At 59.0% G+C, this 14,561-nt stretch overlaps 1 protein-coding gene across 3 annotated transcripts in view; it reads left to right on the top strand.

Moving 5' to 3' along the window:
* AKT2 (AKT serine/threonine kinase 2) overlaps positions 1-10,268 on the top strand; it is a 34,986-nt gene extending 24,718 nt beyond the window's left edge. For all 3 annotated transcript variants that reach the window (XM_058674138.1, XM_058674140.1, XM_058674139.1), the window contains exons 5-14: positions 4,264-4,417; positions 4,721-4,852; positions 6,168-6,233; positions 6,661-6,729; positions 7,170-7,292; positions 8,014-8,142; positions 8,235-8,449; positions 8,558-8,645; positions 8,723-8,825; positions 9,339-10,268. In XM_058674138.1, the coding sequence (XP_058530121.1) occupies positions 4,264-4,417; positions 4,721-4,852; positions 6,168-6,233; positions 6,661-6,729; positions 7,170-7,292; positions 8,014-8,142; positions 8,235-8,449; positions 8,558-8,645; positions 8,723-8,825; positions 9,339-9,418 (1,159 nt within the window). In that variant the 3' untranslated portion in view covers positions 9,419-10,268. The remainder of the gene's footprint in view (positions 1-4,263; positions 4,418-4,720; positions 4,853-6,167; positions 6,234-6,660; positions 6,730-7,169; positions 7,293-8,013; positions 8,143-8,234; positions 8,450-8,557; positions 8,646-8,722; positions 8,826-9,338) is intronic.
* The last annotated feature ends 4,293 nt before the right edge of the window (positions 10,269-14,561 follow it).

Genomic DNA, 14,561 nt, shown 5'->3' with positions numbered 1-14,561 from the left:
TAGCCACAGGGTAGACCAGAGTGAGCCTGTTGGTGCAGAGCGCAAAGCAGGTGGTTGCACCTGTTGGGTGGGACCGTCACAAGGGTTGTCAGATGACAAGGGTGACGACATTCTTGTCAGTGCTGCTCAGTCAGGGGAGCCTCCTCAGCGCTCCACAGAGAGGCTCGGACTGCGGCCATTCCTTCACTTTGTCCGTGGTTCCTGGCTGCCTGGTCACTTCTGAGGCACACAGCTGGGTCCTACAGTACCAGAAGAGGCCTCCTGGTCCCAAGCAGGAGTCGACTCTGCCTGCACCTGGGCACTGGCCCTGTCTGCCCCAGCTGTGTGACCTCCTGAACCACGCCCCTATGTGCCTCAGTTTCCCCATCAGCCACAGTTCCCTACCCCATGCCTTGGAACATCAGGGGTTGGTGGGGTGGGTGCTATTGCTACCCCTCTGGTTTTGTCTCCTAGTAGAGGGGGTGTTGGTTGTGCAGGGCTCTCCTTTTGGGGGTGGAGACAATGTGGGTTGCAGCTTTGAGCAGGAGCTTCCCTCTGTCCCGGACACCGTGTCGCAAACCCTTGAGGAATGGCCTGGATGGAGGCCCTCGCTTTTCCTCTGGAATCCTGAGGGCTGCAACCTCACAGCCTTGGTCCAGTTGGAGCAGGGTCGGGGCAGAAGGACCCAGTGACCCCTGGCCAGCCTCCTGCTTCTGTGCCCTGCTCCACGGGGCCTGGAGGCGGGCTAGGCCTGCAAGGGTTGTGCTGGCTCAGGAGGCACCCCTGCCTTGTGGGCTCATGCCTCTATTCTCACAGGGTCTCTTGGGATGAGGTCACTTCAGCTCCTGACTCAGCCAGCCCTGTGCCTCTCCCCCAACCCCCGCTCTGTAAGCCAGCTGCTGCCACCTGCACGTGTGTCTACAGTCTGCTCCGCACGTGTCGCTCTCGCCATGTCCCTACTGCCACATGTATTTTTAACATAGACACCGTGTTGTCACTTAGGAGATCTGTGGGTGGCTGTTGTGTCTTTTTTTAACCCACAGTCTTAGCCTCAGGGTCAACATTTTGAAATTTCCAAGAGGACTGCTCTGGTCTGATCAGGCATCATGAGACAGGTCCCTGCCCCTGTGTTTTTTGAAAAAAAAAAAAAAAATTAATGCTGAGATTGGGACTTAGGCTGTAATTCATTCCAAAGGGGGCATAGGGTAAAACGAGTTGAGAAATGCTGGCTGGAGGCATGGGGCTGGGGAGAGAGATGCTGCCCTGCTGAGAATAGGTGCCCCTTTCATTACCCGGTGCCTATGGGTAGAAGCCCCTGGCCTTGCGGACACACTCAGTGTGGACCCCTGCTGCAGCGCATCTGCCTTACAGAGCAGGTGTGATACTTAGCCATCTCAGGGCGAGATGTCATGGGGCTGAAGCTGGTTAGGGAGGATGGAGCCTCCTGTGTGTCAGCTGGGGCCTCGGAGCATCCCTGTTACTCAGCAAGCTTGGTGCACCTGCTCTTCTGAAATTGGATCTTGAGCTGGCACCTCAGTTTCCTGCTCTGCTGTGTGGGAGGAGGTGTGCTGGGCCTGGGGTGCCCCTGAGGACTGGTGACTAGAGGGCTTCTTGTCTCCCCTGATGCTGGGTCCCTTGGTGGGGGGCTGCCCTCCTCCAACCAGGACTGCTAGTGCAGCTAGATGGTCATGCTTGCACTTGTGCATGGGACAGGATGCTTGCTCTCACTTGAATGTGTGATCTGGAATGGCCATGTATGCTTGAACCTGTGTGGGTGTGAGTGTGTGACCAGGGACGGCCACACTTACTTGAATCCATGTGTGAATGGGAATGGGAGTAGATGTGGGTGTGTGCTTGGGGATGGCCATGCTTGCCTGACCCTGAGTATGGAGTCTTGACCGGCTAGCTGCAGCCACACAGAACTGTACCTGTGTGTGTATCCTCGCTTTCACACCAGTGGTGTCGGGGATCCTTGCAGCCAGCATCCAACCTGCCCCTGCCCTGCCCTGCTCCACCCCTCCCTGCTCCTGCTCTGCCCTGCCCTGCCCCCACCCTGCCCTGCCGCCACCCTGTCTTGCCCTGCCTCTGCCCTGCTCCTGCCCTGCCCCACCCTGTCTTTCCCTGTCCTGCTCTGTCCTGCCTCCACCCTGTCCTGCCCCGCCCCTGTCCTGCCCCGCCCATGTCCTGCTCTGCTTCTGCGGAGCTCTGTCCATGCCCCTGCCCTGCCCTGTCCTGCTTCTGCCCTGGTTCTGCCCCTGCCCTACTCCAGCCCCCTGCCCCGCCCTGCCCTGTTCCTGCACTTTTCTGTCCCTGCCTCACTTTGGCCTACTGCTGCCCCTGCCCTGCCCTGTCCTGGCTGCTCTGTCTGATTGCATCAATGAGTCCCACACTGTCTGTGCTGCCCAGCAGCCCTATGGGTGAGGCCTGCCTGCCAGGTGTCAGCTGGAAACACAATGGAATTTTTATTTTATTTATGTTTAAAGATATTTATTTATTTGAATGGCAGAGTTACCCAGAAAAAAAGGTGCACGAGAGATCTAGTCACTGGTTCATTCCCCAACTGATTGTAGATCAAGCTGGGCCAGTCTGCAGCTAAGAGCCAGCAGCCTCTTCTGGGTCTCCCACATGGGTGTAGGGTCCCAAGGCCTTTGACCATCTTCACTGCTTTCCCAGGCCCTTAGCAGGGAGTTGGATCCGAATTGGAGTAGCCGGGACTCTGACTGGCCCCAATTTTTACTTTGTAAAAATATTTATGGGACCAGCACGATGGCTCAATTTGCTAATCTCCTGCCTGCAAGTGCCGGCATGCCATGTGGGTACTGGTTCATGTCCTGGTTGCTCCACTTCCCACCCAGCTCCCTGCTTGCAGCCTGGGAAAGTAGTAGAGAATGGTCTAAAGTCTTGGGCCCTTGTCATCCATGTGGGAGACCAGGATGGAGTTCAAGGCTTCTGGCCCTGTCCTGCCTGTTGTGGCCACTGGGGATTGTTATTTTGCCTTTCAAATAAATAATATTATTTTTTCCTGACGAAGGAGATTTCCTTCCATTGCTGCCGGCCAGGTGTTCTGAAATGGGACGCGGTTCCCCAAGCTGCACCCTCCCTGCTGCACCCGTGTTTTGTGTAACAAGAGGAGAAAGCGGAGCCCAGTTATGTGAGGATTGGAGGTTTAGGAGGAGGCTGGCCCACCGGTGGATCGAGCTCGGGTTCTGTTGCCCCCTGGCTGCCTGGGTGGTGGAGGATCGACCCTATCTCAGCCATGGGCGGGCGTGGCACTTTCTGCGGGGAGCTGGGGAGCCACTGGAAGGTGGGCAGGGCAGGGCCGGCCTTCTTGGTTCTTGGCTCCATTGGAGCTGCTGCGCTTGATGTGGCTAAGTAAATCTCTGGCTTCTGGGAGGCTGCTCGCTCACTCTCCGAATTTTCTCATCCTGGTTGCTTTACTTTCCTGACTGGTCCTATAATTGTTCTCTAGATACACAGAAAATGGACAAACTACAAAATGTGTAGATTGAAGTGTTTAAAGTTGCTCTGTGTGTTTGTCCAAAATGGTAATATATATAAACAATTTAGTATTGTTCAGCCTAAGTTTTTAGAATGATTGACTTAACTCATCAAGGGGCAGAAAGACAGAGAAGGAAATAACAGTGTCTTCCATGTGTTGGTTCACTCCCCAGATGGCCCACAAAGCTGGGAACCAGGAGCCCCGTCTGGGTCTGGCTCACGCACTGGGCCTTCTGCAGTGAATTAGCAGGGAGCTGGATTGGAAGCGGAGCCGTCAGGACTCACACTGGTGCCCCTTTGGGATGCTAACAGTGTCTGTTGATCTTAAACCAGGCTCCGTTTGGCTGGAGCCTGCTTCTTTTTTACCCTTCTGCTTTCCCACCCTAGCACGCCACACCGCCCCTGCTCCCAGCAGGCCGGCCAGCTGTTGCCTGCATCAGCCTGAATTTTTTCTTTTGCTCCTGGTTTTCCCAGCAGCACGTTGGTAACGTGTAAACTGGAGCCATCTGTGCTGAGGGGCTGGCTGGGAAGTGCACCCGTTTGCATCTTGGGTCCCCATCTGGCTTCAGGAGTCCCCTCCCCCACCCCACCCCAGGAGGTCAGGGGTGCTCTGCTTGGTCCACTCGGGCCTCTCCCACCCATTGCGCCTTGAGACCTGAGAAGTATGAAGTAGCCCTCTGCTCCTGTCGGCACAGCCCCAGGTCATCCTGAAGTGTCCAAAGGCGCTGCCTCATATGCTGGCCCCTGTGCTGCCTGACTCGAGCCTCTCGTGTGGTCCCCACGCAGGGAGGAGTGGATGCGGGCCATCCAGATGGTCGCCAACAGCCTGAAGCAGCGTGGCCCCGGGGAGGACCCCATGGACTACAAGTGTGGGTCCCCCAGTGACTCCTCTGCCGCCGAGGAGATGGAAGTGGCAGTCAGCAAGGCTCGCGCCAAGGTGGTAAGTGCTGTGGCCAGGGGCTTCCCCCCCGTGCGGGCAGGGATCCAGCCGTGGGGCCGGGGCAGCCCCAGGTGCCAGTGCTGCTCCCTGCAGAGCTCAGGTCCAGGGGCTTGTGCCAGGTCAGGCCCCAAGGCAGGACAGTCTTGGGGACACAAGGGCTGCTGCCCAGAGCCTCCCCCTGGCTCCAGCTGCAGCCCCAGGCTGGCCCTGTGGCTGCCATGTCTGGAGTTCCCCTCCTTCTTCCTCCTTGGGCTGCCTCCCAGCTGGGTGCCAGGCCCCGACCATCGCTCTCCATCCCCACAGACCATGAATGACTTTGACTATCTCAAACTCCTGGGCAAGGGCACGTTCGGCAAAGTCATCCTGGTGCGGGAGAAAGCCACGGGCCGCTACTATGCCATGAAGATCCTGCGGAAGGAGGTCATCATTGCCAAGGTGGGCCATAATGGCTAGAGTCATGTGGCTGCAGGGGCCCCCAGCTCGTGGGCCATCTTCCACTGCCTTCCCAGGCATATTTGGCTGCCCCTTTTTTGTGAGGGCAAAAGCAGAAGGGACTTTGTTTGGCAGCTCAGGTGGACTGGGCTCTCTGGGGACTGGCCTGCTTCACTGATGTGCCCATGTGGTCCCATGATGCTGGAAACCGTGACATTTGGCCTCATGCAGCAGCTCAGCTTGGTGGGCTGCAACTGAGGCTCTGAGGGGTGGGACCGTCATCCACGCCTTCTGCAGCTGTTGTCATTTCCCCCTGCAAGTCACATTCCCTTTGGACTCAGTCCTGGAAGTCCAGGTGGGAGAGGGGGCCTGCCTGCAAGTGAGAGGGTGGCCATGGAGAGAGGGACTTGGTCATGTCTGACCAACCCTGTCTGAGCCCTAAGTTATGCCCTGCGGGAGGCTGAGCCAGGAATGGAATTCTATTTTTTTCCCTTTATTTCAAGTTCTCCTATTGGAAGATTCCAGACATACGTGATTTTTTTTTTTTTACTATTTATTTTTTATTCTATCTAAAAGACTGCCAGAGCTCTCCCATCACTAGGTCACTCCTAGATCACAGCCTGCAGCAGTCAGTGCTGGGCCAGGCTAAAGCCAGGAGCCTGGAGCTCCCTGCTGCTTTCCCACATGTGCTGCGGGGACTCGGCCATCTGCCAGGGTTTGCCATGGCAGGGGTGGGAACTGGTGTGCCGAGCAGCTCTTATCTGCCATGGAGAACACCCCTTCCTCGTCTCCCAGCACATGAAACCTTGCAAAGGCAGGTAAATGCATCCTGTCGTTCACTAGCCTGGCCAACTTAGCAGGCAAAGTCGTAAAGGAGTGTGGCCGAGGAGTGGCAGACACTAAGCACCCCAGTTAGCAGTCACTCCTGGTGTGATGGGTGTCAGCTCCGGCAGAACACTGCTGGCGCTGTCCTGGCATGCAGGGGACATGTGGCCCATGTGGCCTTAGAGCAAGTCACCCCTCCCCTCAATGGAGCCAGTGTCTCTGGGGCCACTGATGGCTCAGAGGTTTGGGAACTCCACTGTGGCCCTGCCCCCCGCTGTAGGTCAGGTGCACCCCTTGCTGGGCCCACCTCCAGTGGCGGCACCCGAACCCTCTGTCTAAAGCTCCTGTGGACTTTCCCACCATGTGGTCCCTGCTTATCCTTATCCGGCTCAGTTACTGCATCAGGGCTCACAGATGGCAGTCGTGGCTAAGGATGGATGCCCTGCCCTCCCCAGCTGGGCCGGGCAGCCCCTCACTCACCCTTTGTGTGCAGGATGAAGTCGCCCACACAGTCACCGAGAGCCGGGTTCTGCAGAACACCAGGCACCCGTTCCTCACAGTGAGTGCCTGAGGCCGCATCGCCACAAGGCGCAGCTGTACTCTGGGGGTCTTGTTGGGTCACGGTGTGGGGGAAGAGGGGGTGTTCAGGCAGCTTGGTTCAGGGAACAGACTGGTGGTGGTGAGCAGGCCACGCTGGGACCTACGGGCACTGGTGAGCTTCCGAGAGCTGGTGGCTGGCGCCTGGCAGCGCGTCCATCTTGGCCCTGCATGCAGCTCCATGCGGCTATCCAGCTCTGTTAGGACTGTGGGGGAAGCCTCACACCCTGGGGCGCTCAGAACCTGCATCCCCCCGGCTGTGCTAGCACAGCATGAGTGCACCCCCATACCCCCCGATGTGAGGTGGGATCTCAGCCCCAGGGCAGGAGGGGAGGATATGTGGATTGGCCGCACCCCACCCCCACCCCAGCCGCCCTGGTCTCCCATAGGCACTGAAATACGCCTTCCAAACGCATGACCGCCTCTGCTTCGTGATGGAGTACGCCAACGGTGGTGAGGTGAGCCCGGGTCCTGGGGCTCCTTCCAGACCAGGTGTGCGTGACGGGGCAGTGTCCTCGCTTCTGGACACAGGCGGGAGGCATGGGAGAGGACTATGGTGTGGTGGTGGCTGCTGACTGCTCCAGGTTGGGGTCTTGGGGGAGTGTGGGGAACACACAGGGGTCAGAGTCCACAGACCCGCCGCTCCCCCGTGAACCTGGCTGCCACCTTTCCTGAGCTGCTGGTTCCTGTCATCTCACCTGGTGCCAGCCTCCTGACCCGTGTTCCTCTCTGCCTCCCTGCTGTTGTCCACCTTCTGGCCCTTCATTCGTGCTTTGTCCTCATGCGCCGTCCCTCCGGTAGCCCTCCTGACTGCCACATGCCAGCTCATGGAGCACGCAGCAGTGTGTCCTGTGGCTGGGCTGAAGGTGACGCTTCTCCCTGCCGCTTCTGCTGACAGCTGTTCTTCCACCTGTCGCGGGAGCGCGTGTTCACGGAAGAGCGGGCGCGGTTTTACGGTGCAGAGATCGTCTCGGCTCTCGAGTACTTGCATTCGCGGGATGTGGTGTACCGTGACATCAAGGTGAGCTGCTGGTCTGAGCCCCTGGTGGGCACAGGAGCCAGAGCCTGGGGTGGCAGGGACCCCCAGCCTGCTACACACACCCCTGAGCTGCTGGTGGGAGTGTCTGTTGGCCCATGCCCTGCACTGTTCGGTAGCATCCCTCAAAACTGACCCCGAACCATCCAACTCAGCATGTACACTGCAGAGAGGCGTGGGCCACCTGGCAGGTGTTTGTGCAGCCCACGGCCACAATGTTAGGTGGGGCCTGAATGGGGCGGACAGGCATCCGTGGTGGGGCTCCAAGTTATATGGCAGTGCGGATGTGGCTCAGGCCACTGGTGAGGGGAGACGTCACTTATCTATCAAGCTGTCCCAGCTGCCCAACAGGGCAGGCGAGGCACAACAGCGCTCTGAGACGCTGCTCTTGTCTGTCCTGACCCGGGCGGAAGTGATGCCTAGAGATCCTGTGTTGCTTTTATGTTTTCTCCAAACTCTTCACTGATGTGTGAGTTACAACGTAAGAAGTGTAGGAAGACAGTGGAGCACAGACAGTGTCTTCCATGGTGACTTGAAAGAATTGTACCCCACAGTGGGGGCAGCTGCCAGGACTGGGGCCAGGGAATGGCAGGGTCTGGCCTCCCCAGGCCTTGGTGGCAGAAGGCTTAGCCCTGGGTGGGGTGCACCCATGGGAGCCTCCCTCTGGCCAGGAGGCAGGCGCGCCCAACACCCCGACCTCCCATAGCTGGAAAACCTCATGCTGGACAAGGACGGCCACATCAAGATCACGGACTTTGGCCTGTGCAAGGAGGGCATCAGTGACGGGGCCACCATGAAGACCTTCTGCGGGACGCCTGAGTACCTGGCGCCCGAGGTGGGTGGGGGCACGAGCAGCCTCGGGGAGCTGTGTGTGCTGCCTGGTGGGGCCTCCAGCAGCACCCCCTCACTGCCTTTCCCCCACCCCAGGTGCTGGAAGACAATGACTACGGCCGAGCGGTGGACTGGTGGGGGCTGGGCGTGGTCATGTATGAGATGATGTGCGGCCGCCTGCCCTTCTACAACCAAGACCACGAGCGCCTCTTCGAACTCATCCTCTTGGAGGAGATCCGCTTCCCACGCACACTCAGCCCCGAGGCCAAGTCCCTGCTCGCAGGGCTGCTCAAGAAGGACCCCAAGCAGAGGTGGGGGCCCCCCCGCAAGCCTTCCTCACCTCCCTCTGAGAAGGAGAGGTTTGGAGCAGGCAGCTGTGCCTGTGCCTGAGGGCTGACGGCCGTCTCGTCTCTGCCCAGGCTCGGTGGGGGACCCAGCGATGCCAAGGAGGTTATGGAGCACAGGTTCTTCCTCAGCATCAACTGGCAGGACGTGGTGCACAAGAAGGTGAGCGTCAGCTGCCACCTGCTCCCGGGGGCACCCAGGTCGCCCACCCAGGTCCCCGACTCGGCCCCTCTCCGCAGCTCCCGCCGCCCTTCAAGCCTCAGGTGACATCCGAGGTCGACACCAGGTACTTCGACGACGAGTTCACTGCCCAGTCCATCACACTCACACCTCCGGATCGCTGTGAGTGGCTGCCGGGGACCCTCCCGCCCCCTGGGTCTGGCTGCGGTTGGGTGGTGGGGTTTATGATCTGTGCACCTGCCTGAGAGGCCCCTTGAAGGCTGCCCTCCGCATCTGGGTGATCTCTGCTGTTGGTCCCCAGGGCCCTGGTGAGGGTGCCCAGAAGCCATTGGCTGAGCGCAGTGCTGGCCAGGACACGGCCGGGCATTCAGTAGAGACCAGGCCTTTCCCCAGGGAGTCCCGCTCGAGATGGTGGCACGTGTGAGCGAGGAGTGGGCAGCAGGCAGGCAGGGGGGATCTCGGGAGCGTAGGGAGCCACGGACTGGTCTTACAGGGAGGAACTGGGCTGCTCAGGGCGTTAGCAGCTCCTGAGTGCGGCGAGGTATGGACCCTGCGGGAGCCAGCAGGACCTAGGCTGCCCTGGCGCTCCGAGCCAAGCCTGCCGGGGACCAGCAGAAGGTGCTGCTGAGCGCCTGCCGCCTGGTGGGCTCCGCAACCGGCCTCCCCTCCCTGCAGCTGACAGCCCGGGCTCGCTGGAGCTGGACCAGCGGACGCACTTCCCCCAGTTCTCCTACTCGGCCAGCATCCGCGAGTGAGCCGCCTGCCGCCACCAACGTAGGATACACTCAGTGGCCACCCGCTCCTCTTCCCGATATTACCCCCCGCGTCCCCCACCCTGCCCGGGGTGGCTTTTTTTAAAGAAACTTTTTATTTTGCCTTTTTGGTTTGTGCCCCCAGCCCTTGTCTCCCCACCCATTTCCAGTTCCTTTTTCCTCTTGACTGGTGCCAGCAGCCTCGGCCTCACCTCTGCTCGCGTGGGCATTGGGGAGAGGCTGCTGGGGCCACGGGGAGGGCTTCAGGGTTTCATCAGTGCAAGCCCCCACCAGAGTGACGGGGGGGCCTGTCCAGGTGTCCAGTCAGGCTGCAGTGCGCACGGCCTGGCAGCTGCTTGGGCACGGAGGCTGCCCTTGGGCTGCGCCCCTCTCAGCATCCTGGTGCTGCCTTCCGCCCCCTCCCCCACAGGGGCAGAAAAGCAATAATGTCCAGGGACAAGCAGGGCCCCTGGAGGCTGTGGGGTTGGGACGAGGGCTCCCTTAGGCATGGAGCCAGGTCCCAGCCTTCCCGCCCTGCTCCCCACAAGCTGCTCCCCGGAGCCTGTGGCTGAGGCAACAGGAACACTGGGGGCTGGTCTGCCTGTCGCCCCACCGCCGCGTGCCTTACCAGGGCTTCCCATGGCCTTACCTCGCGCTGGCCCCGGCTGACCCTAGCAGAGGGTGGGGCGGGCATCTCTGCCTCTGCCCGGGGGCAGGCAGTCCGCGCTGTTACACATCTCACACCGAGACAGTATTGCCCTGGGCACTCGGGGAGGGGTGGAGGTGGGTGGGTCTGGTACGGATTGGGGTAGGGGCCCCCAAGGAGGGAGGCTCCTGCATCCCGCCCTCCCCCAGAGCCTTAAGGCCATGGTGAGTGTGAATCCCAGGCGTGCTGTGCCCTGTGTGTGCCCAGGCTGGGTGATGGCCGTATCCCGGACCTGCGGGTGTGCGTGTGTGTGCGTGTGTGTGCCTGGGCGGACAGCTGGGCTCAGGCCTTCATCCCTCAGGAGTGGGGGTGCCTACCCAGTGGGGATTCCCCCCACCCTCCCGCATCTCTGGGTGTTTGGAACTGAGCTGTGGACCCCCACCTGGCTCCTATACCAGGCAGTTCACAGAAGGGTGAGGGTGTGGGGGGGAGCTCGCGGGGAGGGTCTTCCCTCTTGCGTGTTTGTGTGTTAATCGGACAATTCCACCCTGGCCCACTGGCCTCCCCCACCCTTTTATTTGTACGGTACAAGCAATAAAGACATTCATTTCTGACAGCCCCAGCCTGCACTGCGCCGGCTACCACAGCCTTGCCCTGGGGACCGAGTGCCGCCCCTGCTCCCAGGGCTGGCGGGAGGTGGGGAAGCAGGTGACAGTGGGCTCTGCCAGTTGGGTGGGCATTTGCCACAGCTCAGGCTGGGGAGGGAGATGGGGGCCCATAGCCACAGAGTGACCTCAGCCATTTCGGCTTTCAGGCCTGGGGTGGGCAGAGACCATTCTAAGTCTCCAGGGACTGCTCAGGCTGAAAGGGGTGGGGGCAGGGACGGGGGGGCATAAGGAGGAGGATGCGTATGTGGTGTCCTGGTCCTCGAGCCACGTGAGGAAGGGCTGGCTGCTTTGACAGCCTATTGAGTCCCAGCAGGTGCCCCTCCACTTCCCAATGCAGAATTGCTGGTATCTTACTGGTGCTTGGGGTCACAGCCAGCCAGGAGCCCTTGAACATGTGGTTGACAGCCTAGTGGATGTGTGGACTGAGCCCTGATGCCCCATCATACCCACCGCAAAGGGCTATAATTCTGGATTTTGCCAGAAGATGCTAAGGCTTTCTACACGTGGGCCCTGGTTCTAAGTGGGTGAGGACGGCTGCCATGAGAGCAGTCAGGCGGCCGGGTGCTACTGCTGGCACTCTCGCCACACATGGCTGTTATTTTGGCATCACAGCAGGATGTGTGGCAATCCTGAGATGCCGGGGCGTGCGCTGGCCACCCTGTGTACAGTGCTGTGCTTCCGGCTGCCTCCTCACAGGGTAGGGGCTCAGTTGCTGCCTGCAGTTTTTTTTTTAATTTATTTTTTATTACGAAGTCGGATATACAAAGAGGAAGAGGAGAGACAGAGAGGAAGATCTTCCATCCAATGATTCACTCCCCAAGTGAACGCAACAGCCAGTGCTGTGCCGATCTGGAACCAGGAGCCAGATACTTCCTCCAGGTCTCCCACACGGGTGCAGGGTCCCAAGGCTTTGGGCCATCCTGCTTTCCCAGGCCACAAGCAGGGAGCTGGATGGGAAGTGGAGCTGCCAGGATTAGAACCGGCACCCATGTGGGATCCCGGCACATTCAAGGTGAGGACTTTAGCCACTAGGCCACCATGCCAGGCCCACTCCCTGCAGTTTTAATAAGAGGGTGTTTTCAGTGGTTTTGTGAGAAAATTCAATTCAGAGACGTTTAATTGTATGCAACAAGAAATCTTCAAATCTGTGTGCCAGACACATTTTCCCCAAGTTGGAGGTCCTGCGGGTGGCTTTTGCACTGAGTGCATTTGGAGACTTGCAGGGGGCGGAGGGGAGGGTACTGCTTGGCACACCCGTCTTCTGGAGCATTCGTCTCTGCTTCTAGCCTCCTCCTGGCACACGCCTTGGGAAACCACTGGCTCTAGAACTTGGGGTTTGCCACCCTTAAGGGAGACCCAGCCTGGGTGCTGTGCACCTGCTTCTGCCTGGGCCAGCCTGTTTTTGTAGGCATTTGGAGAGAGAGCTGCCAAGTGGGGTTCACACACGTTTCCTCTGTCTCCCCCACTAATACGTAGAATTTTAAAAGAACCTTGTAATTCCATTTCCTGTGAACATTGAAAGCTCCCTCCTACGCCCTTGGATGAACTGCTGTCTCTTACTCCCACCTATGCCCAGAGCCAGCTCGAGGCTGGAGACGTGTGCTGGCATTTCTGCCAGGTAACCGTCCAGTCGTTCACGGTTCAGGTTCGGCAAGTATAGCCTGCTGCCTACAAAGCCAACTTCCTGCGCCCAACTCTGCTCTGCTGCCAGCCTGCAGCGCACTACTAACAGCCTGTGAGACAGAGGAAGGCCTGAGTACTCAGGCTTGGGCCGTTCATGCAGGGGACCAGACTGGAGTTCCAGGCTCCTAGCTCCAGCCTAGTCTAGAACTGGCCATTGTGGCCATTTAGGGGGTGCACTGGTGTGGAAGCTCTCTGTCGATCTGCCTTTCATAAATCTTCCAAAGCAAAAAACCCTTGTGAGTAGGTGAGTCCAACCTTTGCGTGTGAGTTTTGTTCCTGTGTGCCTTGAGCAGCACGAGTAAAAACAGCAAGTGTAAGAGCGTAGGGAGCAGCGCGGGCCCAGGGCCTCCCTGTGCTTGCTGATGTCTGCAGTTACGGGAGCAGATGCTCCCCCCACCCCCGTGACTGCCAGGCCCGGAGGCATGTCTTGCTGGTGCCAGTGGCAGTGACGACACCTGGGGAGCCCCTCATGGACGCGGTGCTTTAATGAACGAATTGATCTGAACCGACTGTCATCTCTGTCACACTTGCAGCCGCCGACCCAGGACTGTCACTGAGATGTCAGTGGACATTGTGCAAGGGCTGTGGATGAGCCACTCACACCCCATGGTGCATTGAGAGGTCTGCCTCCACTTCCAGTCCAGCTTCCTGCTAAGGCACAGCCTGGTCTGGCCCGCCCCGGGCCATCACAGGGAATCTGTGGGCGTGTCTGTATCCTTGTCTCTCTCATTCTGCCTTTCAAACAGTTAAGGCACAGATGAGCATAAGCAGATCTTTTACAATGATTTGGAGCCAGCACCGTGGTGTACCCAAGCCAGAGTCCATATGCGTGCATGCCAGTGTGTGTCCTGGCTGCTCTGCTTCCAACCCAGTTCCTTACTGGTGGCCTGGGAAAGCAGCAGACAACTTAGGTTCCCCTGCCACCCACACGGGAGACCTGGATAGAACTCCCAGCTTTGACCTTGCCCAGTGCTGGCCAGTGTGGCCGCTCAGGGGAGTGAGCCGCTGGGCTGAAGATGCCTTCTCCCTCTCTAACTCTTGATTTCCAGGGTAAATACATCTTAAAAGCACTGGTTCACAGTTTACATTTTAAAATAACAGGCTTGGTGAAAACGTTGAAACTTTAGAAAAATAGTACTGTGATGATCATGGAATCAATGTAGAGCTTGTGAGATAGGTCTGGGACATTTTGGAAGCAAGGAACCACTTGGAGAAACCAGAACACAAAACCTCCCCGATGGGTCCCACAAGGTAGCCAGGAGCAGCAGAAAGAGGCCGCGGTGACCACAGCTAGAGCCCGGTAAGCAGCAGAATGGGGGGGCCTGGTTGAGAGGGAGAATAGGAGGGCCCAGTGTGGTGGCCTAGTGGCTAAAGTCCTCACCTTGAGTGCGCCGGGATCCCATATGGGATCGGTTCTAATCCCGGCAGCTCCACTTCCCATCCAGCTCCCTGCTTGTGACCTGGGAAAGCAGTCGAGGACGGCCCAAAGCCTTGGGACCCTGCACCCATGTGGGAGACCTGGAAGAAGTTCCTGGCTCCAGGCTTGGGATCAGCGCAGCATCGGCCGTTGCGGTCACTTGGGGAGTGTGACTGGAAGAATGGTGGATTCAGCGCAGCTGCCTGCCTGTCCTTTGTCGCAGCCTCTAGAACTTTGGGGACAGCTGGGGGAGGCTTGCAGGCACGGGGTACTGAGGGCGGGTCTTGGCCCAGGAGAGGCGGAGGATTTCCAGGCATGGCCACTCTTCCTGGGCTGTGACAGGACCAAGCTTGGAGTGTGTGAGGATTCCTCCCTCCCCTCCGCCCTGCCTGCCACCATCTTGGTAGCTTTCTGAGTCTCAGGCACAGGCCGTTTGGTGCAAAGAATCACCGGGTGTGCCCTCCACCACCATCCTGCTTCCCCCGACCCCCCGCCAATGTCTTCACTCCTTAGCAAAGATTACACCTCTTTGCCATTCACTGAGTCTGCCTTCCTGATGGTTATTCCCTGGCGAGACTGCACCCTGCTCTGGTCTTGTTGCGTGAGCAGTAACTTTGGTTCCCTTCACCTCCTGAGACCTGGGCCATTTCCTCCTGTGGCTGGGAGCTCCGGCGCACCTTGTTCCCCTGGGTGGGCCCCAGCCATCCACACCAAAGCAGGTATCCCCGCTTC

The sequence above is a fragment of the Ochotona princeps genome, chromosome 16 (assembly GCF_030435755.1).
Source record: "Ochotona princeps isolate mOchPri1 chromosome 16, mOchPri1.hap1, whole genome shotgun sequence".
Classification (NCBI taxonomy): domain Eukaryota; kingdom Metazoa; phylum Chordata; class Mammalia; order Lagomorpha; family Ochotonidae; genus Ochotona; species Ochotona princeps.
The sequence above is the reverse complement of the archived record's forward strand: the minus strand, read 5'-3'. Positions and strand labels throughout refer to the sequence as shown.